Source organism: Aplysia californica, unplaced genomic scaffold, assembly GCF_000002075.1.
Source record: "Aplysia californica isolate F4 #8 unplaced genomic scaffold, AplCal3.0 scaffold00185, whole genome shotgun sequence".
Lineage (NCBI taxonomy): Eukaryota > Metazoa > Mollusca > Gastropoda > Aplysiida > Aplysiidae > Aplysia > Aplysia californica.
The window spans coordinates 636,312-649,002 of record NW_004797455.1 but is presented as its reverse complement, the minus strand read 5'-3'; the positions used below and the strand labels follow the sequence as shown (position 1 = coordinate 649,002).

The 12,691-nt window shown below is 38.2% G+C and overlaps 2 protein-coding genes across 4 annotated transcripts in view; one reads left to right on the top strand and one right to left on the bottom strand.

Annotated features, from left to right (window-relative positions):
- The window catches only part of LOC101856428 (ubiquilin-1), a 20,204-nt gene extending 19,550 nt beyond the window's left edge, over window positions 1-654 (bottom strand). The window contains exon 1 of the mRNA XM_005098505.3: window positions 534-654. Within this exon, the coding sequence (XP_005098562.1) occupies window positions 534-644 (111 nt within the window). The 5' untranslated portion in view covers window positions 645-654. The remainder of the gene's footprint in view (window positions 1-533) is intronic.
- A 338-nt stretch (window positions 655-992) lies between these two features.
- LOC101856023 lies at window positions 993-12,422 on the top strand. 3 transcript variants are annotated; one of them, XM_005098504.3, is made up of 2 exons: window positions 993-1,215; window positions 5,529-12,422. In XM_005098504.3, exon 2 carries the CDS (start codon window positions 5,585-5,587, stop codon window positions 8,312-8,314), a length of 2,730 nt encoding a protein of 909 aa, XP_005098561.1. In that variant the 5' UTR covers window positions 993-1,215; window positions 5,529-5,584; the 3' UTR covers window positions 8,315-12,422. The 3 variants fall into 3 exon arrangements, with proteins under 3 accessions (XP_005098561.1, XP_005098560.1, XP_012938077.1); XM_005098503.3 differs by having other exon boundaries at window positions 993-1,237; XM_013082623.2 differs by having other exon boundaries at window positions 993-1,550.
- Window positions 12,423-12,691: the final 269 nt, after the last annotated feature.

The following is a 12,691-nucleotide window of genomic DNA, read 5'->3' as shown; positions in this document are numbered from 1 at the left end:
CCCCCCCATTCTCCCGCAATAATATGAGAGTGGTCCGGTGTAGGCCATATATTCTTCAATATTCCCTTAAAATTAGATAAATCTAACATAAAAAAGACATGTTCCAGAAGTCCAAGTTCAGACTAAGTAGGAATAATAATGTGTGTGTAGCCTCTATCATCTCTATTCACTATACCTCTATATGCCCTGATGATAGGCACTTTATCAATGCAGGCTATGCCATGGTCAAATATGTGTGAATTGTCTTCAACTTCATACAATCATGTTGTACGCAAACATCTGATATCTGACAAGGAGCTATTAATTGAAATGTTCATTTACACTTCCTGTTCATCTGTCACAATAGTGTGCTGTGCTGTCCCTAGCGCTACGAACATACTAGAACATGCTAGGGCTAGTGTATTACCAATCGATTCATCAAACTGCGGGGTCAGGTCAGGTGTCAAACCAAAACACAGACACAGCTATGATACAAAAGCTTTATACGGCTCTAAAATATGTATCTTCACTTATCAAATCTACCCTAAAATTACCTCTCGAACTGAAGCTCCTTCTTTTACTTCCACATTATGCTTCTCCTTCGGCGTTTTGACAGTAATTGTCAAAACACCAGTCTTCGCAGCATCCGCACTATTCTCCGCCATGTTTGATATGACAGACCAACTTTTAGTGGAATTCTGGGAATAAACTACTGAACATGACTCTTCAACGCAGGGAGTTTAGGAGTAACACGTCAACGCTTAGATAGCTTCCGGGGTCTCCTTTGTCAAAACTTGATAGACCGACAAAGTAAACGAACCGCAACTTTTATTCATGAATTAATTTTATTATTTTGAAATCCTCCTGTGGTCTCTCAAAATTATATGTTATGATATGCACTGCTTTTATTAACTTAGTAATTCTGTAAGAAAAAGAAAGAAACAATATTTTTGGAGAAGAAAATGTTTTTGATTGATTCCTTGTTCGGTTCTCATTTTGCTTTGAGGGCTAGATCTAGAATCGAGAGGCTACTGCTAGATTTAGAATCTAGAAGTACGTACATGTATCAAGATTCAAGATCAACAGCGGAGAACTGATCTATATCTAGATATAGATCTAGTCTAATAGATCTAGATCTAGATATCTAGATTCTAGATCTAGATGTAGATCTAGATAGATCCAGCCTAACCGAGATCATTCAGGCATTTATCCTTCTTCATTCGACATCAGTTAGTGGTTAGTGGCCAGTGGTCAGTCAGTAAGTCTCTCAGTCTCAGCAATAGAGCCTAGAATCTAGAGTAGGTTTAGAACACGGTGGAGTGTACACAGTTCGACTGAGTTTTGTCGATGGATAGGCCTCGGGTCTAGACTCTAGATCTAGTCTAGAATCTAGATCTAGATTTAGATCTAGATCTAGATCTAGGGCTTGATTGTTTGCCCTTTTTTCAGTGGTTTTCAACACACAACCAGTAGCTCATTTGTGTAGATCTAGATCTACAATTTAATAGAAAGAGTATTGTTTTTATTCGTGATGAGTTGTGAAAGAGAGATCCACAATTACAATGACATTGGTATGCCAAGCCAATTGTTTGTTTTTTAATTTTAAGTCTGTCTGCTGTCTCTATCTGACTGTCTGACCAGATTTCTCTAGAATCTAGATCTTGATCTAGATCTAGATCTAGATCTAGAATCTAGTAACAGTCGGTGAATATTATCAGATCAAGAATTCTAGATATTATATTGATCTAGATTTTAGATCTAGAATCTTAGATCTAGAGATCTAGATCTAGAATCTCTAGTTTTAATAAAGTAATGAATAGGATAATGTTCAGGGTTGTTACGAGGTCGAAGTGATTATTCGGACTCGAGTCTGAATATGAAAAAATGTTATTCGGACTCTGATTCTTGTCCAGCAGGACATCACTTCCGACTTCCGACTTCCTGTGACTCGTGACTCCGGCTTCCTGTCCTACCTCACTCATGACTCGCCTCAGGCTGGGTAGAGACCGGGATCACTTCGGACAAAATGGCATTTTGTACAGGAGCCGAGTTTTTATCTTATGATGAATTTGAGGCCGGCCTGAAAAGTTATAGCACTTCTACTAGATGTTTATTTGTCAAGAGGTCATCAGAAGCAATTAAAGATGGCTCGTTAGCGTGTGTCGGGATCGGATGGGCGGCCTGCACACGTGTGGCTGTGTGTGCGTGTCGGGGAGGGGGGGGGGCACTCTTGGTCCGGGCGTTGAACGTCGCATACGCGTCAGTCTTTTTTTCCCCGGTAACTGATCATTATTACAATAATATAAGCTAGTCTTGACGTAGATCTACGTAATGAATTGTGCGCTGGTCTATGGAATCAAAAGTTTTCGTATGCTCAGCTCTACACAGCAACACAACTTTTTCTTGAATCGAGATGACACAGGCTTGTATATTTGAACGAATCAGTCTTTTTTTTTACACAGCTCATAATATGCAGGTGCCAGGTGGTCTGCTAATCTTCAATTTTACCTTTTTCTACAACAAAGAAAGTGGGAAACATGGGGGGTAGGGGGGCGCATCAATGAGGCGGCGGGCATCGGATCAGCAGAAAAGGTGTGGGGGAAACTAAAAAATGGCGGAAAATTGGAAGCACTGGACGTTTGGTCTATAGAACGAAGACACTTCCTTTTTTCTGGACCCGAGTCCGAATAACATTTTTTCATATTCGGACTCGAGTCCGAATATGATAAAATGTTATTCGGACCTGAGTCCGAATAAAGATGGCCTTACGAGGTCTGTCTCTGAATAAAATTCCCCTGTCAGTGTCATGCTGTCCTCACACATAATATAAATCACCTTGCAGATCTACTTGGTATCATCAGAAAGCTTATTCAAATACCTATTCAACGTAGGAACCTTCAAGTTCAAGACACTTATTCAAATTCCTATTCAACATTAGGAACCATCAAGTTCAAAACATTTCTCCACTTGATGTACCCAGCGGTCAAAGACAGTGGTCAGTCACCGTCAGTGATCCTTTGTTCAAGGTCTCGAGTGCTTTTCTCATAGCCTCTTGAATCTGGTCCTCGTCCTCAGTTTGCCAACCTCACCCCTCTCGGCATTTCTTTCACCTTAGGGAAGAGGTGGAAGTTTCATGAGCAGGCGAGATCGGGCGAATAGAGTGGATGTTCCAATTATTCCCCTGAGTATCCCTCACTCGAGAAGCTTTCACAACTCCGGAGTTGTGAATAGGTGCGTTGTCATGATCGGATGATGCAGGATGACGCCTTCATCAAAAGCAAAGCGTCTCTTTTTTCTAGATCGCAGGTTTCAGCTTGTCTTTGAGGATGAACCTGTAGTAGTCACCATTGACAGTTACGCCAGGTGTGACTAGCCAGCTCAGTATGATGCCATTCATGTCGAAAAAACCCAATGTATGTGCATCACCTTGCTCTCTCCATATTATCTGTGCGTTTCATATTTCATGTAAGACCTCCCACCTTCAACCTCCCTGATCCATTTCCTTTCTGTTTGATTGATGGTGCATTATTCCCTATTACTTTGTATAGATCACCATGGGTTTCAATTGCAGACGTGCAGAGAAGAGTTGAAAATTTGATCACAACCCGGACATTGTAGCATGAGAAAGGTTGCACCACTGTTAAATTTGCTCAGCCGTTATCCTCGAATCTGCCTTGTACAAAGGGCACAAGAACACCTCACTTTTTACACATCACAGCTCTATGACCCGTTCACCACTGCACTTACAATTTGGATGTCAGATTTTTTTGACATGATATCATGATGTCACAAAATGTAGTGGCTGTTGATTGCGTACTTTTTACTTTATGGAGGACAGAAACTTTCTTTTAAGACAGTCTTCGTTTCGAAGGACTTTTGTAACGAGCGACCACCCTAACAAACACAATAAAGAAGAGACGTAAACCTAACCCTAACCCTACCCCAAACCTTAACCCTAACCAAAACTTAACCCTACCCCTTTGTTCTACTCTGTCTCATAGTGGTCGCTCGTTACGGAAGTCCTCCCCCTCGTTTGTAAGTTTTAGAGTTAGATTCTATTATGATTTGTGTTATCACTGTGTTCAGCTTATTCATGGAAAATTTGAAAGAGATGTAATCATTAAGTGACAGTCATCATCATTCATTGGCAACTAAAAGAGGGTGGACTTCAGTAAAAAGTGACCACCCCAACGAACAACCAAAGGAAAGACCTAACCCTGACCCAACCCCTAATACCAACCCTACCCTACCCTTACCCCTACCCCAAACCCTAACCCTAACAACCCTCTGTTCTATTCTTGTTTCAGAGTCAGAGTGGTCTCTCATTACAAAATTTCTTGCAAGAAGTTAAAGTTTGTGTAACAGTTTTGGGATAATCGGGTTTTGGCACCAACAATAGCTATTACTATGTAATATAGAATACGGTGCTATGGGTTTTAGCTCCACCGATTACTTCTGATTCGAAACTCTCATGATATTTGCGATTGAAGGAAGTGAAGTTGCCTAGTTTCAGTGGTGAAATTAGTGAGAAAATGGCTGCTAAAGTTTAGTAACTCTAATAGCTAAAGAGTCCTTGAAAACAGATAAATGACATTTTGTGCCTTTGGTCAATGTTTTTCAGTAAAATTCACATGGAAATGTGTATTTATATGGACATGAAAGCGGTTGAGCTGAAAAGTAAAAATTCTAGAAAAATTTCCAAACTGGTGGAAAAATGTCTGTTTCTCTGATTTTTGTATTTTGACGAGCGCCTAATTTCACCACGCTGCCTCACATATTATATGGAAAGTTATAAACATAGTGCAATTTCAGCATCACCTCCCCTTAAATATTAATTGAAATGATAGGGACAGTGATACATTCTAATATCTAAACAACAAGCATTACACTCTTAATAATAATATTTTGCATGTTTTAAAAATAATTTGTAATGTTTTGTTTGATGGATAACAAAACGGTTGCACTCTGTTTTTAAAAAAAGGTATATTATATTTCTATGGTGTATAATATATCTAGACATAGGATTTTACTAATATAGTTGGTGAATGTCATGATACAGCCTTTGATGAGGTAAACTGATATTGATATATATATATTATATATATATATATATATATGTATATATGTATATATAATAACAACTAAGAAAGCGCTTTGTTCTAACAACCCCCTCACCTTTTTTTTTTCCAGGTCAGCCCTATTTTATCCTCATAAATTTTTTACTTATGACAAAATTATCTTTAACCGTTAAAACCCAAGCAGTAGCTCCCAGCTTCCAGTGGGATGCACAAATACTATGTTTATATTGGCTTTCCATTTCGTACATTGGCATATATGTAAAAGGGGGAGGGGGGTATTAGAAGGGCTTTTCTTAGTTACAAAAATTCTGAAAGCTCTAGGAATACAGAAGAAAGCTGGTAGGATTTTCATCTTCATCCACTTTGTCATGTCTACTTCTGCTTTGCAGCTGTAAGCTTCCATCATGTCATCATAATATAAAACAAATTTTAAAAAAAAATTAATATCATCACACTTTGTCTCTTTTTCAGATGCGCAGGAGTCTACTGACAATGCTCACCTCGCATTCTTTTATCAAAGGGATCAAATGACCCTGAACCAACCCAGCAGTGTGGCTACTAATGCCACTGTTGCTACCACCAACAATAGTGACATTACCAATGCTGTCCTCACCTCAAATCTCCAGTACATGAACCCAAATGACACAGGGGGCACTTTCCCACCTCTTTATGTTGGAGAGGCTCACATGGCCCAGCCAACACATTCCTTTTTACCGCAAAGAAGAGAGAGGGAGGACAACAAGCATTGCCGAAAGGAACATTCTTTGACCCCTGGGAAGCGTCAAAGGAAAGAAGAGTTGTGGAAATGTAACAGGCGCAAAAGGCAGAGAGAAATGGGACTACCTTACATGACACACAGAGGAATTGAGCGGCCTAAGAGGGAAATGAAACCCAGGTGTTTCTGCAAGTCAAAATATTTAAAGTGTGGGAATGTGACAGAGGAAGACAGAAAGGGACTGTTTAAGGAGCTTTGGGGTTTAACTTGGGAAGAGAAAAAGACACTAGTGAAAAGTCTTGTAGACAAAGTCCAAAAAGTGAGGCAGTACACAACAAATCCCTCTTCCCAACGAGAGTTCACTTTTCGGTACTATTTGAAGCAAGGCAGTGTCAAGGTTGAAGTGTGCAAATTAATGTTCTGTAACACAATGGATTTAGGGTCAAGATTTATTCATGGCTTGTTTACAGAACCGAAAAACAAATCTTTGAAGTTTCTCCCTATCCCTGATAGAACAGAACATGTCCCCCTTTCAAATGTGCCAGAGTCTACCGAAAATGCTCACCAAGTGCCCTTTGATCAAACGGATCAGGTGTCCCCAAACCAAGCCAGCACTATGGCAACTGATGACACTGTCGCTGTCAACAACGACTATGACAATACTGATGACAGCGATACTAGTGATAAATCTGGCGTCCACACTGCAAACTCAAATGTTCAGTGTACGAATCCAAATAATAAGGAGGACACTTTCCAGCCACTGTATGTTGGAGAGGCCCACATGGGTCAGCCAACAGCACCCTCTCTTTTACCGCAGGATACAGAGATGGAGGAGAACATGCAAGACAAAAATGAACATTCTCAGACCCCTGGAAAACGCGAAAGGAAAGAAGAACAGTGGAAATGTAACAAGCGCAAAAGACTGAGAGAAATGGGGCTACCTTACATGACACAGAGAGGAGTTGAGCGGCCTAAGAGGGAAATGAAACCCAGGTGTTTCTGCAAGTCAAAATATTTGAAGTGTGGGGATGTAACAGAAGAAGATAGAATGGCATTGTTCAAGGAGGTCTGGGATTTAGACTGGAAAGAGAAAAAGACACTCGTGAAAGGTCTCATAGACAGGAAGCGAAAACTGAAGCAGTACACACCAAATCCTAATTCTCTCCGTGAGTTCACTTTTCGGTACTATTTGAGACAAGGCGATGACAAGGTTGAGGTGTGCAGATTAATGTTTTGCAACACAATGGATTTAGGATCAAGATTCATTAGGGGCCTGTTTGCAAAACCAAAAAAGAGAAATTTGAAATCACATGCACACTATAATAGATCAGGAGACTCCAAGTTGTTCTTAAATCTTAAGTTTTTTGACTGTCTTCCAAAAGTATCAAGCCATTATTGTAAAAAGAGCTCGTCAAAGTTGTACTTGGAGCCAATGTTCAAAACTATAAAAGAGGTTCATAGACTTTATGTGGAAAAATGTATTGAAAATGAAATCACTGCAGTGGGGATTGATGTCTTTAGGAAGGAGTTCGACAAAAATAACTTGGCCCTGTTTCCCCATAAAAAGGATAAGTGTGACATTTGCGTCAGATATCGATCAGGTGACTCAACGGAAGATACTTGGGTGCTTCATAGAGAAAGGAAAGAGGCTGCAAAACAAGAGAAAGAAAATGACATTAAAACAGCACTGGAGACTCAAAGAATGGAACCAGTGGACAGGGTGGGTGTCTTTTGCATGAGTCTTCAATCCATCTTGTTTAGTCCCATGCTCAAAGCGTCTGCTCTTTACTACCGAAGAAAACTTGCTGTGCATAACTTCACTGTCTTTAATATTACAACACGAGATGTGAAATGCTATGTTTGGCATGAGGGGGAAGGTGGACTGACATCTGATGAATTCTCATCGTGCATCATAGACTACCTACAGAACCTCGCTGGTACTTATGGCAGAATAATACTGTACAGTGATGGGTGCCTGTACCAGAGCAAAAATGCTACGCTTGCTAGTGCTATCATGGATCTTGCTCGTGAACTCAACATCATTATTGATCAGAAATACCTCACTAAGGGGCACACTGAAATGGAAGTTGATAGTGTTCATAGTGTGATTGAACGTTCTCTCAAAAATGCTGTTATAAATGTACCATGTGATTACATTAATGTCTTCAGATTGGCAGGTCAAAGCTCTCGTCCATACGATGTTAAATATCTAGACCACACTTTTTTCAGGAAGTATTCGTCCGTACAAGAATACTCAACCATTCTACCAGGAACAAATGCTGGGGATGTAAAAGTGGATGACATACGAGCTCTTCGCTATTCCTCTCATGGGAACATTCAGTACAAGCTCGCTTTTTGTGAGGACTGGCAAGACATTCCTGATCAGTACAACTACACGCTATCATTACTATCAAGCACTGCTGTCCCTGCACTACACTCACAAAGAATACCTATCCCCAGCTCAAAATATAGGGACTTGCAGGAATTGAAAGCAGTGATCCCATCAGATGCCCATGCCTTTTATGACAACTTGGAGCATTGATTGGAAATATATGTGGCATTTTAAGGAGTGGTCAATGAGCTAACAAGTTTTTTTTGTATGCATGAGTGTGCATGTTCACATTCAATTTTGAGCAATTTTATTTTGAAACGATTGATGAAATGAGATGCTTACTTTTTGAAGCATTAAAAAAGAATTCACTATACTATACTCTACTGTAAATGTGAGGTGCACTGACAAAATGAGTTACTTCTTGCATCCACAAATGGAAATATCATCGTAAATTCGACACCGGGGTCAAATTTATAGACTTTCATTTGATGCCGTTTTGTTTGAGTTTAATATGTCTTTCATTATTTCATACTTTTAATAACTTCACCAACTGTAAATTATATATATTTACTGTATCTATTTCCCGACTTAAATCCTAGAATCTACTTGTTTTGTCAGTGCACTTCACAAAAAATACATTTTGTGAGCTGAGTTGTTTTCATGCTGGACTATGGAGTGGACAGCCCTGGTTTGAATCCTGGGTGTTCTTGACCTTGGATCATTTTATGAAGTTTTTAACACTTTGCCAGTACGGGACGCCAACTAGCAATGGTGTGATCTAGCATGTACCGCATCTGTATCCTGGTCCGTGGGGATAAGTGTTGCGCGCTGCATGGATGGATAGTGTTACTGTTAAGGCTCTCAACACATTTTTCTCAGTCCTGTCAGGGATGGACGTCACTTTGGAGATGTCACATTTTTAAATAACCTAACATTGTTGAATGGGGTGTTAAAACTGTGCTCTTACTTTACACTTACCAGTTGAGTAAATACAATGTCAATTACACTTGTAATTTTGGCTTAAATTATGAGGATTTCTGTGGATACTTTTTCAATGGCTGCCCCTATTCTCATGTTGGTAGGCCATCTGAAAATTAGTAAGAGGTGCAGTTTGACAATATATACATTATATTTTTAATATAATATATTGGTAAGGCAGTCACTAAGGTCAATTTTTGTTTCTTGTCTTATGGTGCTACTGTATTGTGCTTAATGTTCTATCCTTTAACGTCTGCAAGCCATCTTACACAAATTGTGATACGTTATATTTGCAATAAGTTGTTGAAAATGAATACTTGTACTGAATTAAGCTTATAATTATGAGCTCTGTTAAGATTGTGTATGCAGGCTCATTAAGAGGAATGGGAAATTACTTCTTATCAGTGAGAAGGAAATCGAAAACGTATCCTAAATTTAAGTTTGCAATGCATTGTGCTGCAGTGACTCTGGCGTCACTTGATTTAAGAGGGGGGGGGGGTCTTTAAAAAAAAAATCCATTTCCATATAATATAAACTTGCCATTGTGTAGTATCACAGGTTGTACCACACTTACTGATCTGTGTATATTGTGGCTTAGCCCCTATTCACAGAAAAAGTCTTGACCAAACCACGCTGATACACGTAAAAGGTTGAAAAACAAAGTACTGCAAAAAGGTGCCAAGCCAAATTCCCTTTACAATATTTCTTTTAGTGATGGTTTATGTCAAACACTTGATAAAGCCTTCAATTTACATTTGATTCCGGTAGTTTAACTACCTGTACCTTTTTAGAAAGAGAGAATTTTTGACTCTGTTGAAAAATTTTGCCTTCTTGTTTTATCAGAGACACAGTGAAGTTTAACAAGTTGTGCGGAAGAGCTTTTTCTCCTATGCTTAAAAAATTTGAAATTCTCTCACAAAATAAATGTATTTCATAACATCAGAAAAGAGAGTTTACGAAAAGTGTTAAGACAATACAATTGCAACCGTCTGCCAGTAAATTTTGTGTGTGAGAATGTGTGTGGGTCTGGGATTTATTAGCATATGTGAAGTTAAATGATCTCGCAATGTCCATTTTCAGTTCTCTGATTTCTCATTTAAGTTCATTGATAATTCTGCATTGCACAGCGCAACCCTCTAGGGAGTAGGCTCTTTATATAAATTTTCATTATAGTTATTATTATTATCTCCCATCTCTGTTTTAAGCAATGGCTATCAAAATGAAATTGTGACCATATTTTGCAAAGGCCTGTTTACAAGCATTTTAACATTTTAATGTACTAATATGTTTTTTCTGTTTGGACAAATCTCTCTTAATTGAAAATTTGGCACTCTTGCAAATTTTAAACAAAGTCGACTCCTCCGTATACATTTTTGTACATGTTTTATATAGAAACGCTTTCTTTAACAAAAACATTGAACTTTTCTGCACTTTTTTATTTTATTCAGGAGAGAACAGGTGTAGTAGATAATTTTGTATAGTAGGCCTACATTATACACCTTCCAGTTTTTATGACAACATGCGTGATATCAATCAGGCCAATTAGAGCTCTTCATACCAGCGGTATAACATCTCATCCACTGCTTTATAATTTACAACAGCGATTGGAACGAAAAATTGAAAGATATGATATTTTTTATCTGCCATAGTGCAAAATAATTTCGAATGTACAAATCTATTGTGGTTCAGGTGATTGTGAGGGCATGATTTTTATGACCAGAATGGGTGGGAGATTAACTTTTATGGCTTTTTTGTTCAGTTTGAATGAAGATAGCCTCGTGATTTTCAATTCTCTGCAGGCTTGAGAAGGTACTTGTAACATGTATACAGTCTTGCATGCACATTCTATAAACTATAAACTTATATTTGTAAGACTCTAAAATGTGTCCGTGTTCTGTTGCGTGTCCTTTTCTTTTTTTGCACACCCTTCTGTGCATGGTCATTTGTTCATTTTGGTTTTTATTCGTTCACCATTACCAAGTTGTTTTTTTTAAGTAGATGTTTTACACCCCTATCGACACAATTTAGATAATTTAGGACGTTGACTTTGGCCCTGCCATTAAAGGCTCATCTGGGCTGAGAGGTATAAAATGTCCCTACAGAAAGACTGCGATACTTTATTAAAAAAATTTCTCCACATGGGAATAAAACTTGATTTTCTGTGTTTGTTTGAAAGTGGATACTTGTCAGTACATTGTATCATGTACACAGCAAGATGGGGCTCAAAGGTTCGACGTCTACAGAAACAGTATTGGACGTTTGTGGGCATGTGTCGGTGTGTCTAGAAAGACGAATGATAGACCTTTTAGGTCTCGGATCACAAGGCAGAGACAAGACCGACACATCCACCGTGTTCATGTCCAGAACAGATTGCATCCTGCATCACTGCGACGTGTAATGTCTCTGGATAAATACCAATCTCAAAGAGAACTGACCACGCTTCAAATGTTAGATGAACTTGGGCAATAGTTAGAAAAAATCTAGCATCAGATTCCCCCAGCTGTTCATCAAACAACTTATTTTTTCCTTGCTTTGATTGTGTCGTCAGTCAGTCATTTGTGAATTTGGAAAAGGAGATGCTCAACTTGTGATAGATATTGTGCTAAAATGGACTCTCCAATGAAAATAAGTTATCCTCATAACTCATAGCTTCTTCCTTGATGCGTGTGTTGTTTAGAAAAATATATGTAATGGACTCTGTAAAGGAAGGAAGGAAGTAAGTAAAGGAATTTGATTTGCAAGTACAATTTGATTTCTATATTAAACTTTCTTTTTTCCGTGAGAATATAATGTAAGTGAACTATTTCGGAACCTGAAACCCTGTTGTACCCTGCATTTTATTTGTGAGTAAATGTATGATATAATATAGTATAGGCCACATGTGTTATGTTCAATGTGTGTTTTGGTGAGTGACAGAAAAAAAGAAGAGAAATTGAATTGCCTTCCTTATTGGGGGAAGAGGGCCAATTTTTTTAATGCGCATTCATTTAATTTTTTATCATTTTCGTTCAGTCATTATTTTTACTTGATAATTTTGTTGGTTATTGGAATACAGATATTTATGTATAATGCACACATAATGCTACTTGTTGTGGTACGGTTGTTTAATTCAAAGGAGTATATTTGAGTTGTAAGCTTTTGTTTTTATTTAATTATTCTATACTTTCCGTTATACGGGACCTATTTTATGAATTTGATTTGATTTAACAATATGTGTCACCCTACCCTCTATCTTTCAAATGGTAAAGAATTTTTGATTCTGAGTCATAGATGTATAAGAAACCATTGAACCTTTTTAAAAAAAAATTTACAATTGTGATGAAATCAGATTTGTCTAAAATATGAAAACCAAGAAACTTGCATTTTTCTGGTCTAGGGACAATTAAAATTTTTTTTTTTTTTTCAATTTTTGGTTCAACACCTGTTATGCCAGTTATGCCCATTTAAAAACACATTTATATGTGGATTTTACTGGAAAGTGTTGATCAAAGGCACAAATAATGTAAATTTGCAGTTCCCAAGCTTTGAAAGTCACCAAATTTTGGCAGCCATTTTCTCACTAATTTTTCCTCTGATACAGGGTAACCTCAACATCTTACAATCACAAAT